Source organism: Scyliorhinus canicula, chromosome 10, assembly GCF_902713615.1.
Source record: "Scyliorhinus canicula chromosome 10, sScyCan1.1, whole genome shotgun sequence".
Lineage (NCBI taxonomy): Eukaryota > Metazoa > Chordata > Chondrichthyes > Carcharhiniformes > Scyliorhinidae > Scyliorhinus > Scyliorhinus canicula.
Window position 1 is genome coordinate 60,743,662 of NC_052155.1, and position 15,113 is coordinate 60,758,774.

General features: G+C 48.2%; 1 protein-coding gene across 10 annotated transcripts in view; it reads left to right on the top strand.

Moving 5' to 3' along the window:
- triqk (triple QxxK/R motif containing) overlaps nucleotides 1-15,113 on the top strand; it is a 135,180-nt gene that overhangs the window by 102,739 nt on the left and 17,328 nt on the right. For all 10 annotated transcript variants that reach the window (XM_038809051.1, XM_038809045.1, XM_038809050.1 and 7 more), the window contains one exon: nucleotides 4,693-4,778. In XM_038809051.1, the coding sequence (XP_038664979.1) occupies nucleotides 4,693-4,778 (86 nt within the window). The remainder of the gene's footprint in view (nucleotides 1-4,692; nucleotides 4,779-15,113) is intronic.

Here is a 15,113-nt window from a genome sequence, read left to right on the forward strand (position 1 = left end):
CACAGCTCCGGGGCATGTCCACGGCCAGAGGGTGGGTGAGTGCCACGGGGAGGGGAGGTGCCTGGAGAGATAGGCCAAGGGATCGGAGGTCAGCGGGCATTGCAGAAGAAAGTAACAGAGGCGTCATAATGGTTGTGCACAGGGGTGTTTAATGTGTTTTACAATTCTCCACTCTCCTATGGTGCTGCCCCATCACCACCCACCTCCATACTCCTCATCCCCCCCCCCCCCCTCCCTCCCCTCATCCCCGCCGGTGCTCTCAGTGATCCTCAATGTGCTTAGCCCACCTAGCTCTACTACTACATCTAGGTGTTTCCTCTGGATGCACATCAGAGGCGGAGGCAGCTGGCTGCCTACCCTGTCCGTGGTCTTTGATGCCACTGCTGGGCATCCTTTGGGCCCGGAGGGCCCCGGCGCAGGGATCGACGGCACATGTACAGCCGTGTCACCCTGTCCTGTGTGCTGACTTTGAGATGCGGACCCAGCAGAGTGGTGGTACTTGGGGAGCTGGGACCTTTTCAAGCAGCTATGGATCTGCTGGAGTAACACTGACATGCCCCTCTAAATGCCCTGGCCTTTCCCTATTGTCTCCATCAGCTCCGAGTACCTCTGAACCACAGGCTCAGCATCAGGCTGGGGCCCAGCTAGGTCCTGGGATCCAGCAGCCCTCCAACTGGTGTCTCACCTGCGGGCTCCTGCCTCCATCTGATGTGCATCATCAGCACTGTGGTGCTCACCAGATTGTGCCCCAGGAGCCTAAACACTAACATGTCCCACTTAAGCGTGTGTATCTGAGCTGGTGGAGGGTGGGGATGACAGCTGGTCCACGACTATAACTTTTGCATCCTTGGAGCTCTCCTCTGAGGTGGTCTCCTGGGATTCAGGAGAGGGTGCCGCCGAGATGGGCCGGCGCCATCGGCTAGAGGACCTTTGGGAGAATGGACATGTGGTCAGTGGGCGGGATGGGTCAGTCAGTAAGACAATAACAAAACATTTGACAGGTCCTCCGTGTGGAACCTGGTAGTTCCCCACCTCTGCGGCAGCCGCCACGTTGGTGACCGCCCTGTCCTCAGCCTCCCCAGTCACCTCCAGGGCACGCTCCTCGAAGGAGGTGAGGGTTCGTAAAGGCAGCACACCTCTACCAGTCTGGGCCCTCTCTTGACGATTATGGGGGAGCTTTTTCTGAGGAGACACAGAGAGGGCATCATTACCACACGCGTGGTTCACAATGGAGGGAAGGGGGATGTGAAGGAACGGTTGGGATGGGGAGGGTTGAAGGCGGAGGGGGTCGAGGGAGGTTTGTGGGTTGCATGGGGAGTTGGGATGGATGCTCCCTTGAGGGAGGGGGATTGGAGTCTACTCACTCGTGCTGCCCGGTTAGGTCGTTGACCTATTTTCGGCACTGAAGGCCAGTCCTCCTGGCTATTGTCCAAGCGGGACCTTCCGGTCCCACCAAAGTCTATGGGGTTTTGTGTGACTCGCCCACCCCGCTTCCAGGGAACCCACTGTGAGGTGTTGACTTCAGCAGGATGGGAAGATTCAACTGGCCGAAGGGGCCAGAAAATCCCGCCGGAGAAGGCAGACGAGGCTTTAGTTTAACATCGAATCCTGCAACACTTCCTCAGTCCTGTACGGGTTTCCTCAGTCCTGTACGGGTTTCCTCAGTCCTGTACGGGTTTCCTCAGTCCTGTACGGGTTTCCTCAGTCCTGTCCTGGTTTCCTCAGTCCTGTCCTGGTTTCCTCAGTCCTGTACGGGTTTCCTCAGTCCTGTACGGGTTTCCTCAGTCCTGTACGGGTTTCTTCAGTCCTGTCCTGGTTTCCTCAGTCCTGTACGGGTTTCCTCAGTCCTGTACGGGTTTCCTCAGTCCTGTACGGGTTTCCTCAGTCCTGTACTCATGTCTGGTATCAGCCCTGACCTTTGTGGTTATGTCCTGGAGTTCAAATTGATCACACCACCTTCGGATGTGCCACCCTGTTTTTTTTGTACTTCTTTGCTCGTGAAATCCAAACTGATCACTTCCTTTTCGACATAGCTCTGGGTCTTCCTCTATTTCAGATATTCATCTGTTTTCCCGTAACAGCCTCCCCAAACAGGCAGCGGAATGTGGCGACTAGGGGCTTTTCACAGTAACTTCATTTGAAGCCTACTCGTGACAATAAGCGATTTTCATTTCATTTTCATTTTTCCTTTGAAAGATTTAAAGGTCTCTGCCTCAACTACTCTGCGTGACAAAGCATTCCATACTCCAAAAATTATCTATGTAAAATTTCAGCAAACATTTCTTTACCAGTGACTATTTTAAATTGCTGACACCTTTGAGATTGATGCTCTAACCAGAGGAACTTTGTTTTCCTATTCTCCCAATTAAAACTTCCCATAATTTTAAAAGTCTCTATTAAATCATCCCTTAGCTTTCAATGCTCCAGGAGAAATTGTCCCATTATTCCAAGGCTGGCATTATAATTACTCATCTCTGGTTTTATTCTAGTGAACTTACTCTGTTGTCTATGGTTTAATGTTCTTCATAAGATGTGGCAGCAAAGCTGTACTCGGTTTGCTCAACAATGGCAGACACAGTTCATGGTAACCTCCTGCTCTTTGCCCCATTTAGAAAACGCTAATTCGAGTTCTAATCTACCTCTGGCTTTCTCTACCTTCATTTGTATGATAAATAAATTGTGCATTTTAATTCTAGACTTAATGGCATTTTACAGAACAAGAGGCCAGTCAGCTTATTCTGTCTATGCAAGATCTCGGCGAGAGTCAGTCCCACCCCCCTCCCCTTCCTCATACTCTTTACATTTATTTCTATTTCAAATAGTTTTTCATTTCCCTTTCAAAAATAATTTTGGATTTTGCGTTTTACTCCTGTCTCTGGTATGGCATTCCATCAAAACGAGTGAGTGCATCACTCTGTGGGTAATCACTAAACCCCATTTGGCTGCCAGTTGAAGGGGAACTGCACACTGATCTCAACCTAATTTCCTAATGTCTATTTTGACTCTGTAGTGTTTATACAACATTATATCTAATTCTGGACTGCCAACTTACACCTAATGCTCTACCACTTAGAAAGACCAAGGCAGCGGATGTATAAGGAACACTACCACCTGCAAGTTCCACTCCAAACCACTCATCATCCTGACTTGGAACTGTATCACCATTCCTTCATTGTTGCCATGTCAAAATCCTGGAACTCCCTCTCCAACAGCATTGTAGGTGTGCCTACACTGCACGGACTGCAGAGGTTCATGAAGGCAGCTCACCACCACCTCCGGAGGACAATTAGGGATGGGCAATAAATGCTGAGCTATCCAGGCACATCTATGAAATAAATAAAGAAAAACATGGACAGGATTTAGGATTAGCAAGAGCTGAGCAAAAAGAAAATCCTCTTCCCTGACCATACAGACAAGTGAGTGTTACAGTTACTAGCAGTCACGGAAAGGAGGCAACTTAAAAAAGGTGTTCGTTCCTTGCAAACTCCATTGGGAAACCATTGGGGTCGGGGCAGAGGAATCTGGTTCAAGAATGAAAAGTTTGAATATTTCTTCCACTACTTCATCTTAGATGTGGCTCAAAGAACATCATTTTCACAATTTCCACGTCGATTATAGTGTGGGGGAAGTGAAACATATCTTCAAATCGTATTTCATGATATCAAATTTGAGAAGTGATATTGTTATTTTAGAGCTGTGGAGGTCTTCTAATTCCATAAACATATTTTTATTTGTCCATGGATGTGAGCATCACAGGCAAGGCTGTTATTTATTGCCCATCCCTAATAATTTTGCAAAATTGGTGGTGAGCCACCTTTCTTGAACCTCTGTAGGTCCACCCACGGTGGTGTTAGGAAGAGAGTTCCAGGATTTTGACACAGCAACTGTGAGGATGGGCAATATAGTGGATGGCATGTGGCTAAGAAAGGAGCTTGCAGGTGCTGGTATTTCCATGAATCTGCTGCCCTTGGTGGTAGAGCACAGTAAGAAGTCTTACAACACCAGGTTAAAGTCCAACAGGTTTGTTTCAAACACGAGCTTTCGGAGCACGGCTCCTTCTTCAGGTGAATGAAGAAGGAGCCTGAAGAAGGAGCCGTGCTCCGAAAGCTCGTGTTTGAAACAAACCTGTTGGACTTTAACCTGGCGTTGTAAGACTTCTTACTGTGCTCACCCCAGTCCAACGCCGGCATCTCCACATCTTGGTGGTAGAGATTGAGGGTTTGGAAAGGTGCCTTTGTGAGTTGCTGTAGTTCTTCCTGTAGATGATACGCACAGATGCCACTGCACCAGTGATGGAGGGGATGAGCATTTAAGATGTTGGAAGGGTTGCCAATTAGGTAGGCTGCTTTAGCCTGGATGGTGTTGAGCTTTCGGATGTTGTTAAAGCTGCACTCATCCAGACAGGTGGAGAGCATTGCATCACACACCTGACTTGTAGATGATGGACAGGCTTTGGGAAGTCAATTTGAAATAAAATAAACATCTTTTTAGACCCTAGTATGCAAATATTATAGAGGCATCATTGATAAGTTTAATACAGAAGTATTTAAGTTTTTAATGTGGAATTTCGTGCAGTGATTTGGGTTTAATTTGACAATAAATTCTCATCATGAGTAGTGTTTAAAAATACTTACAAAGTCCTTTTCATATGTAAATGGTGCATTTCACTAACAATTGTTTTATTACCCTTAGGAAAACAAGATTATAAGAAAACCAAATCAGTTTTAAAAGCAACAAGATTGAAAGCAGAAGCTAAGAAAACAGCACCAGGAATAAGGGTGTGTGCAGTTGTTTGATAACCTTCAGTGGCTGTCAGCTATCTTTCCCTAAAGAGAGATGCACTGAATATTGATAATTTCTTTGAGATATTGTTTGTGACATTTCAGAATCTATGTGGAATGTTAGGAACTAAATATTTATGCAGTACTGCACTTAAAACTAGAAATTATCATAAGTCTTCAATGGTCTGTAATGTAAAAGCAAAACTAAGCAGAAGGCTATCTGATTGTATTCAGTGGGAATCAAATTCAAAATATTCTATGAAACAAACTCCAGGTAAAGTAAAATACACCTTCTGCATCTTTTTAAAAAATAATTTACGGGATGTGGGCGTCGCTGGCTAGTCCAGCATTTATTGCCCATCCCTAGTTGCCCTTCAGAAGGTGGTGGTGAGCTGCCTTCTTGAACCACTGTAGTCCATTTTGTATAGGTATACCCACAGTGCTGTTAGGGAGTGAGTGCCAGGATTTTGACCCACCAAGAGTGAAGGAACAATGATATATTTCCAAGTCGGGGTTGTGAATGACTTGGAAGGGAACCTGCCCAGGTATCTGCTGCTCTTGTCTGTCCAGATGGTAATGTTGTGGGTTTGGAAGGTGCTGCCTAAGGAACCTTGGCGAGTTACTGCAATGCATCTTGTAGATGGTACACACAGCTGCCACTGTTCTTCGGTGGTGGAGGGATTGAATGTTTGTGGAACAGGTAGCAATCAAGAGGGCTACTTTGTCCAGGATGTTGTCGAGCTTCTTGAGTGTTGTTGGAGCTGCACTCAGCCAGGCAAGTACAGAGTATCCCATTACACTCCTCACTTGTGCCTTGTAGATGGTGGACAAGCTTTGGGGGGCCAGGAGGTGAGTTACTCACCGTAGGATTCCTAGCCTTTGACCTGCCCTAGTAGCCACAGTATTAATATGGCTAGTCCAGTTCAGTTTCTGATCAATGGTAACCCCCAGGATGTTGATTGTGGGGGATTCAGCGATGGAAATGCCATTGAATGTCATGGGGCGATGGTTAGATCATCTCTTGTAGGAGATGGTCATTGCTGGGGACTACTATGTTGCAATTGTAATTGCCACTTGTCAGCCCAAGCCTGGATATTGTCCAGGTCTTGCTGCATTTGGACATGGACAACTTCATTTTATGAGGAGTTGCGAATGGTGCTGAGCAGTGTGCAGTCACCTGAGAACATCCCTACTTCTCTTATGATGGAAGGGAGGTAATTGATGAAGCAGCTGAAGATGATCGGGTCTCGGACACCACCCTGAGGAACTCTTGCAGTAATGTCCTGGAGCTGAGATGATTGACCTCCTACCACCACAACAATCTTCCTTTGTGCCAGGTATGACTCCAGCCAGCGGAGAGTTTGCTCCCTGATTCTCATTGACTCCAGTTTAGCCTCGTGCTCCAGTGAGCTGTTTAATTATCCACCACCAATTCACGGCTGGATGTGGGAGGACTGCAGAGCTTAGATCTGATGCGTTTGTTGTGGAATCGCTCAGCTCTGTCTATTACCTGCTGCTAATGTTGTTTGGCACACAAGTAGTCTGTGTTGTAGTTTCACCAGTTGACACCTCACTTTTCGGTATGCCTGGTGTTGCTCCTGGCATGCTCTCCTGCACTCTTCATTGAACCAGGGCTGATCCCCTGACTTGGTGGTGATGGTAGAGTCGATGTTGAGGACTCCAAGGGAAACTCTCTCCTGACTGTGTACCTCTGTGCCGCCACCTCTGCTGAGTCTGTCTTGCCGGTGAGAGAGGACCTACCCAGTACTGCTGATAGTGGTGTCTGGGATATTGTCCGTAAGGTATGATTCCATGAGTATGACTATGTCAGGCTGTTGCTTGTCTATTCTGTGAGACAGACTTAAAAAAGTTTATCTGATGATAAAGCTATTCAAGTTGTGTCTCGCAGTTAAATGCACAGTACATAATGTTATTATTTTGATTTCTTAATTCACTGTTTCTACTTTCCTCTGAAATTAATACGAAGAAAAACCCCACTATTTTCAAAGCATAGCTTTTATCCCCTGGTTCGAGTTTTAATATGGTACCATCATGGCTAGATAAATGAATAATTGAATTAAATATAATTTTGATAAAAGCATGATGCTTTTATATTTGGATGCTGTTATATATTGGAACTATGAAAGAACAGCAATATAATTCCAAATTAGAATAGTGACTTGCAGGAGAGCATGCAGGTACTGGTACCTTCTGCCCTTGTTCTAATCAGTAATAATAATAATCTTTATTAGTGTCACAAGTAGGCTTACATCAACACTGCAGTGAAGTTACTGAGAAAATCCCCTAGTCGTCACACTCCAGCGCCTGTTTGTGTACACTGAGTGAGAATTCAGAATGTCCAGTTCACCTAACAAGCATGTCTTTCGGGACTTGTGGGAGGAAACCGGAGCACCCGGAGGAAACCCATGTAGACACGGGGAGAATGTGCAGACTCCACAAGAGGCTGGTCTGGAAGGTGCTATGGAAGAAACCTGGAGAGTTGCTGTAGTGTACCTTTTAGATAGTACACAGTGCGTGGGGTGGTGGGAATAGTTACTTTTTAAGGCGGTGGATGGGTTGCCAATCAAGTGAGCTGCCTTGTCCTGGATGGTGTCGAGCTTCTTGAGAGGTGTTGCACCTGCAGTCATCCAGGCAAGTGAAAAGCATTCCATCGCACTTCTGGCTTTTGCCTTGTAAATTTTGGAATACCTTTGGGGAGTCGGGAGGTGCGTTTTTCACCAAGAAATCCCCAGCCTCTCAACTGCTTCTGTAGTCACAGGGCGCGATTCACCCAAAAAGTGACAAAGAGCGGGATTCTCTGGCAACTAGAAATCCCCGCCCGAGGTCAATGGACCTTTACATGGTCCACTTCCCGCCCTTGGTGATCTTGTGGTGCACGGGATGGAAGAATCCAGCCCGAAGTATCATTTTGGGCAAGTTTGGCAGGATGATTTGTGCTGGCTTTTTTGGTAAGATCCAGACCAGCATTCACCCACACATAAATCATTTTTTAGAGCTTGGAGAGTTTCTCATTGGTAAATCCCACAGTTCGGAACTAAACCCGGCAGCAAGACTGGCTCCTGAGAGATCAGGGCGCTATTTTGAAAGGGTGCCCCAGTCTCAAATTGAGGTTGAGGGTCCCAACACCCCTCACCAATGGGCAATGTGACCCCCTGCAGACATGGGCAACACCCCCAACCCTCGACCCCAAGGGGAAACCTCTCCCTCCATTACTAAAAGCTAATGTGAGTAACCCCTCCCATCACCCAGGCATGAAGATGACCCTGCCCATACCCATCTATCCTTTTGGGCATCAGGGCATTATTCACCCCTCCCCACAGACACACACACACACGAGGAGCATACCCTGCTATGGGGTTGGAGAGGTCCTGTTCCCGACCACCCGGGGGGATCCAATGGCCGCTGAGCCCCCAGCATGATCATCATGCCTGGTCCCTGTTTGTAGAAACCAATATTAATCTGCAACTGAGTGAGGCCTCGATGGTGCAGCCAGGAGAATGCGGCCTCACAGGGACCTAAAGGCGCATTTAAATATGATCGTGCCGAGCATAGTGAGTCAGCTGTTCTGTCCATGTGTCAACCAAGTGTGTGATGGAGGTCTGGAACCAAGTGGTCCTGATGGAACTCAAACTGAGCATTGAGAAGCAGTTTATTGATGAGTAAAGGTCGCTTGATAGCATTGTCAATAATGCCTTCCATCACTTTGAGGGTAGACTGATGGGCTGCTAATTGGCTGGATTGGATTAGATGCTTTTGTTGGTTTCAAATCTGCTGTGGTGGGATTTGAGCCCAGGTCCTTGGATTTCTAGCCCAGTGACAATACCACTGAGCCACCACCTCTTCTCTGGCATTCGTTGTTCTGACGTGTGACTTTTGGCTATCTCTCAACCTGAATTTTCGTGTTGTATGTGTGCAGATTTCATTCCAAATACTGGAGAGTAACAAAAACCGGTTGGGACCCTTGGCCTCCACCTCCAGCTGACTGCTTTCTTAGCTGTGAAATCATTTGGAGTCCAGCTGTTACTTCACTATTACATTACTACACAACATATGGTGCAAGTTAAGCATAATAAATTATTTTAATGGTGATATAGGGAGAAATAAATGTTTTTTGACGCTGGACTTTGTAACTCTTTCAGACTCACAGTCTTGAGGTCTAGTGTCACTTAGTTCTTTGCAAAGATCTGTGTTTTATGTTTAAAGTACATAAAACATAAAGTAATTGAATTTCATTTTGTTTTACCTATTCTGTTGTCCAGCAGTCACATTTAAAAATCTTGATGTAAACGTGCAAATTTTGTCAGCTTCCGTATATTAGGCACGATTCTCCGGCAGCATTGCGCTCAAGCTAGTGCACAACGTGGTCGGAGAATCCTGGGAGAGCCCTCCAGCGAGCCCCCTGAGCTTTGACAAAGGGTCATCTGGACTCAAAACGTCAGCTCTTTTCTCTCCCTCCAGATGCTGCCAGACCTCCTGATATTTTCCTGCATTTTCTCTTTGGTTTCAGCCCCCTGACAGGCTCCGCGCCTCACAGAATTCACCAAAGTCCCGTGAGACGTTGGAGTCAGAACTCTGCCCTAAATGGGTGTGACCAAACACCGCACCAGGAAGTACCTACTCATCCGGGATCCATCGGCCTCCCCAGGGAGGCTGCCGGCAGGCGCCGATCAGTGCTGTTCCACACAAATGTGGACCAGGCGGAATGGCATCAGGGGTCACCCGGGCCATCGGAAACCCCTGGGTGGTCAGGGTAAGTGCAGGGTGGCACCCTGGCCCTCTGGAACGTGGGCACCTTGCCACTGCCCAGCTGGCACCTTGGCACTGCCACCTGGTGCCCGACTGACAGGGTGACACTGTAAATGATCAAAGGAAAAAAAGGATGGTACAAAGTGGATCAGATGAAATATGTGAAATATGTAAATCAGTGACAGTTGTAATTTAATGCAGACAACTGTAAAATTATGACAGAAAAATGGGAAACAGTATTTCATGAGTGATGTTGAAGTAATCACGTATGAATTTGAAAGACATCTGAAGATTTTTAATAGACCCGCCACTTATCATGTCGAATCACTACCAGATAGAAATTAGGAAAGAAAGTACAACGCAACACACATACAACAGTGAGATCCCAGAGAAAACGGACAATTTTCCTTATCTTGTGAAGCCAGCCCTTGGCAAAGACCGACATTTCGCCGCCAATGTGCCTGCTCGGCCTTCAACTGACTGAGGAAACGTGAAGTTGAGGACCAGGATCTCAAACGCAAAACTAAAGTCATGGTTTACCAGACAGCAGTGATCTCCATGCTTCAAAAAAATGAAAATCGCTTATTGTCACGAGTAGACTTCAATGAAGTTACTGTGAAAAGCCCCTAGTCGCCACATTCCGGCGCCTGTCCGGGGAGGCTGGTACGGGAATCAAACCGTGCTGCTGGCCTGCTTGGTCTGCTTTAAAAGCCAGCGATTAGCCCTGTGAGCTAAACCAGCCCCTTAGCTAAACCAGCCCCTTGTTTCAAATGTTGGGGAGGTGGTACCTTGAAAGATCCTCCAAATCCACAGGCAAGGAAGGTGGTCCAAAGCCGAGCCTTGAAGCGCTGATCACTCAAGGCTGGCTCTTCTGGCAGGATACATTGTTCATATGTCTGAGACCAGATTCCCTCATTGATTTCTCTACATAGAACTTGCTTCAGGTAGGAGATAGCCAGGAGGACAACAGAAACGTTTCAGTGACGTTTTCAATGCATCCCTGAAGAGACCAGACATTCCCTTCGACTCATGGGAGCCCTTGGCTAGCGACCTACCAAAGTGGTCACGGTTCATTCAGGAAGGCACTGAACACATCGAAAGACTTCACCAGGAGTGAAGTCGAGGTGTCAGAGCGCACATACCTCCCAACAACTCATCTACCCAACCCTCCATGCACGACCTGCCCTGCATGTGGCAGTCTGCATAGACTGCATTGGAGTTAGCAACCATCTCAGAACCCTGCGCACCAGAATGAAAGCATGACATCCTCGATCCAAAAGAATACTGAAGACGGCATTACTCCAGTCATTCCAGGAACAGCACTGCAGTGGTCAAAAGAGGCACTGCAGCTAGCTGCCTGGAACAAAGGGCGCGATTCTCCGCTCCCCACGCCGGATGGGAGAATCGCGGGACGGCCAGGCGAATCACGCCACGCCGCCCTGGCACCCCCCCGCGATTCTCCCACCCACCCCAAAAATGGCGTGTCGCGTTTTTCGACACGCCGCTCGGAGAATCGCCGGTCGCCGTTTCTCACGGCGACCTGCGATTCTCCGGCCCGGATATGCCGAACCCGACCGGTTCACGCCGGCGCCAACCACACCTGGTCGCTGCCGGTGTGAACAGCGCGCGACAGGTGGTATGGGGCCTGTGGGGGGGCGGAGGGAGGATCGAGCACCACGGGCGTGCTCAGCAGATGTCTGGCCTGCGATCAGTGCCCACCGATCATCGGGCCGGCGTCTGTAAACGACGCACTCTTTTCTCTTTTCCCTCCGCCGCCCCGCAAGATTAAGCCGCCATGTCTTGCGGGGGCAGCGGAGGGGAAGACGGCAACCGCGCATGCGCGGATTGGAGCCGGCCAACCTGTGCATGTGCGGCTGACGTCACTTCGGCGCCGCCGGCCGCGTCATTCCCGGCGTGCCGCTTTGACGCAAGCCTCAAGGCCGGCCGTTCGGGATTCACGCACCACCGCTCCTAGCCCCGGGGGGGGGGAGAATAGGGTGCGAGGAGCGGCCTCCGACGCCGGAGTGAAACACTCCGGGTTTCACTCCGGCGTCGGCACTCAGTCTCCCGTTGGGAGAATCGCGCCCAAAGTGCCAGGATCCAGAGGAAAATACGTGGCAGGTGTCAAGTGGGGCGGCTGGGGAGGGTAGAGAAGGCCTACGGGTTTGCGAGGTGGGGTGACTGGGGTCTTGGTGGTGGTGGGGGGCGCGTGAGTGATAGGTCAAGAGCCTTAACTGCAGCAAGGACTGGTTTCCCCTTCCAAGACCCTGCCCAAACCAGCAAAATTGCAAACAGGTTGAAGCAGACGAGATCCTGGAGGGAATCCCTTTCACGTAACATTACGTCCATCTCTCAGGACCCACCGGGCGGGGTGGAGGTTTGCATAAGGAGGGGAAAAACGCTGAATAACAAAGTAAACATATTGGGCATGGTTCTCTGAGCCCCGTGCTGGGCCGGAGAATCGCCGCAACCGAGCCACGCCGCCCCGATGCCAGCGCACGATTCTCCAAGGTGCAAAGAATCGGCGCCATTTGCACCGGCGCGTTTGGCTTGGCGCCGGTCGCAGGCCGCTGTCCACGGCCGGGCCGCCGATTCTCCTGCCCGGATGGGCCGCACGGAAACGGCAGAGTCCCGCCGGCGCCGTTCACCCCTTTTCGCTGTCGGCGGGAACTCTGCGCAAAGGGTCGGGGGGCAGCCTGTGGGGGGAGAGGGGGGCTTCGTCCCCAGGGGGAGCCTCTGATGGGGTCTGGCACGCTGTCGGAGCCCACCGATTGGCGAACCGGCCTCACTTCCCCCCCCCCCGACCCTCCCGGCCTACTTTGTTGCAGAGCCGGCCCCTGAACCCCCACGCCATGTTGCGTAGGGGCCGGCGCGCTGAAGAAGTCCCCCGCGCATGCACGGGTTGGCGTGGCACCGATTTGGCACCTGGAAGGGAGGCTGGAGCAGCGTGAACCGCTCCAGCGCCGTGCTGGCCTCCTGTGGGGGCCAGAATCAGTCGTCCCCGCGCCCGTTTCGCACCATCGTGAAATGCTACGGCGTTCACAATGGCACGAACACTTAGTCTCCATTTTGGAGTATGACGCCCATTACCTACCAAAATAATTAACTCATACATCTCAAATAACATGAGCAATAGAGAAGGTCAAAGATTAAAACTGACTGTAAATCTTATGGTGGTAGGGCTCCAATTTGTTTTAACCGGTTGCGTGGTTTAAGGTCTTTAACCTTTTCTGTTCAGTGCTGTAAAAACAATTACACATTTCTCCACTACACTGAGCAATCTTAAAACAAAAAGCACCATCACTGCAGCTACTGATTCTACCAGGTGCAATTTATTCTACACTGATGATGCAAGCATTTTTTAAAAGAATGTAGTGTCACATTATTTTGTCAAGACAAGATTATTACAAACCTTAAATGATCTATTATACAGCACATAGCTGAAGCAAAGTCGTTGCCTTATTGCAGGGAAATCTTTAACAATTTACCCTCTCAGGATGAGGTATGCTACAAGCCTTACCTTCCTTTGTCATAGGCTAATTTACAGATCTTCTTTTACTCTGTCATTAGCGAGAAAGTTATTTCCTGGCTGTTGTTTTCACATTGCAACTTTCAGCAATTTGTCAAGGTGCAATCAATATTCTAATTGTGATTTGCTTGTGTTTGTTTTTAAAAATTCCAAACGCAGTAACTGGTTGCTAGGCCACCCTATAGCCTGGGCTTTAACAATGATAACTGAAATGAAATGAAAATCGCTTATTGTCACGAGTAGGCTTCAATGAAGTTACTGTGAAACGCCCCTAGTCGCCACATTCCGGCGCCTGTCCGGGGAGGCTGGTACGGAAATCGAACCGTGCTGTGGCCTGCCTTGGTCTGATTTCAAAGCCAGCGATTTAGCTCAGTGAGCTAAACTGACTGCTGAATGGTCTTTGCTATTGTTGTAGAGCATAGCCAACAGCGGAAATGTTTCTGCATTTCTTAGGATTCTGCTAAAAGGTAGAAAACAGCATCTAAACATCTTAGGGAAACAATTCATCAGCCCTGCTGCAAGAGCAGGCTCTGGCCCCAGGTGGTCTTGATCCCCAGCAGCACCAATCCTTTCTTGTGAAAAAATATCGAGAGTCTATGATACCAGTCCCTCAATATATTCAGGTTGCTCTCTTCCACTTTGGTTATGTACAATCATTTCAAAACCTTTCATGCTGCCTGGCCTAATGTTATTTACCCATTGATTTTGATTGGTTAGATTTTTCCATAGCCAAAAGTGATGTTCAGACATGATCATTGCTTTGTACCAGTAACACTATCTCAACCTATTATAAAAAATGTTCAATTAAAGCAATTACTTATTTCGGGGAATGCTCTGTTATTCCTGATAAAATCTGTTTCAATCCCGTATATTTTTAAAACACCAGATGATTATTAGTTAGTGATGTGGCCTACGTGTGAGTTTATAAACTAGGAATTGCTAGGCATATGTCTTTTGGCCCCAGTTGTCGTGTTTCATGAGGTGAGTGTGGCTGCCCTCAAAATCAGAGTAACATTTGATGAGTGTAGCACCAAGGAACCCTTGTAAAATTGAGATTAACGGGGGAATGGGAATCAAAGGAAACCCTCTGCAGTCATAACTAATTCAAAAGTAATAGGGTATGATTATAAGAGGCTGATCATTGCAGCCCGAGGATATCAACGGAGTAGCTCCTCAGGAAACACGTCTTAAAGGCCTTCCTTTTACAGCCAGGAGTCAGCTTTGTACAAACCTTTTTATTTTCAGCATTTTCAAGATGACGGCAGATGAAGAGAGGCCTCGATGTGAAGAGGGAGATGAAGCCTCCAGAACAGCTTTGGTTGCTCTGTAATGGCCTGGTTCAGAACGGTTATATCGCTCGCGGGTGTCCAGTTCATTGGTCATCCTCCACCCTGCTGACTTCTGCAGATTGGTTCTTCGGTTGGCATTGGACCTGTGACCATATGGCCTGGGAGTTGAGCATCACTGTGCTGGAGACGTTACATAGGTAGAAAAATATGAAGAAAACAGAAGCAGGAGGAGGCCATTTTGCCCTTAGAGCCTGCTCCGCCATTCATTATGATCATGCCTGTTCATTAAGTTCAATACCCTGATCCCGCCTTTCCCTTTAGCCCCAAGAGCTAGATCTAATTTCTTCTTGAAATTACAGAATGTTTTGGGCTGAACTACTTTCTGTGGTAATGAGTTCCACAGATTCATCAGCCTCTGGGTGAAAAAAATTCTCACCTCAGTCCTAAAAGATTTACCGCTTATCCTCAAACTATGACCCCTAGTTCTGGACTCCCCTACCATGGGGAGCATTCTTTCTGAAATTACCCCGTCTAATCCTGTTAGAATTTTATAGGTTTCAATGAGATCCCCTCTCACTCATCTAAACTCCAATGAACTGGAGTCTTTTGAGGCTATAATACCTCTACAAGGCCAGACTGGGTCAGCAAAAGTGGGCAGTCTCCTTGTCCAGGGCAGAGGAATAGCAGGATTTCAAAGTTAGCCAAGTGTCTTTCAATCAACTGTCTCTACCTGGGATTGGAGATCAA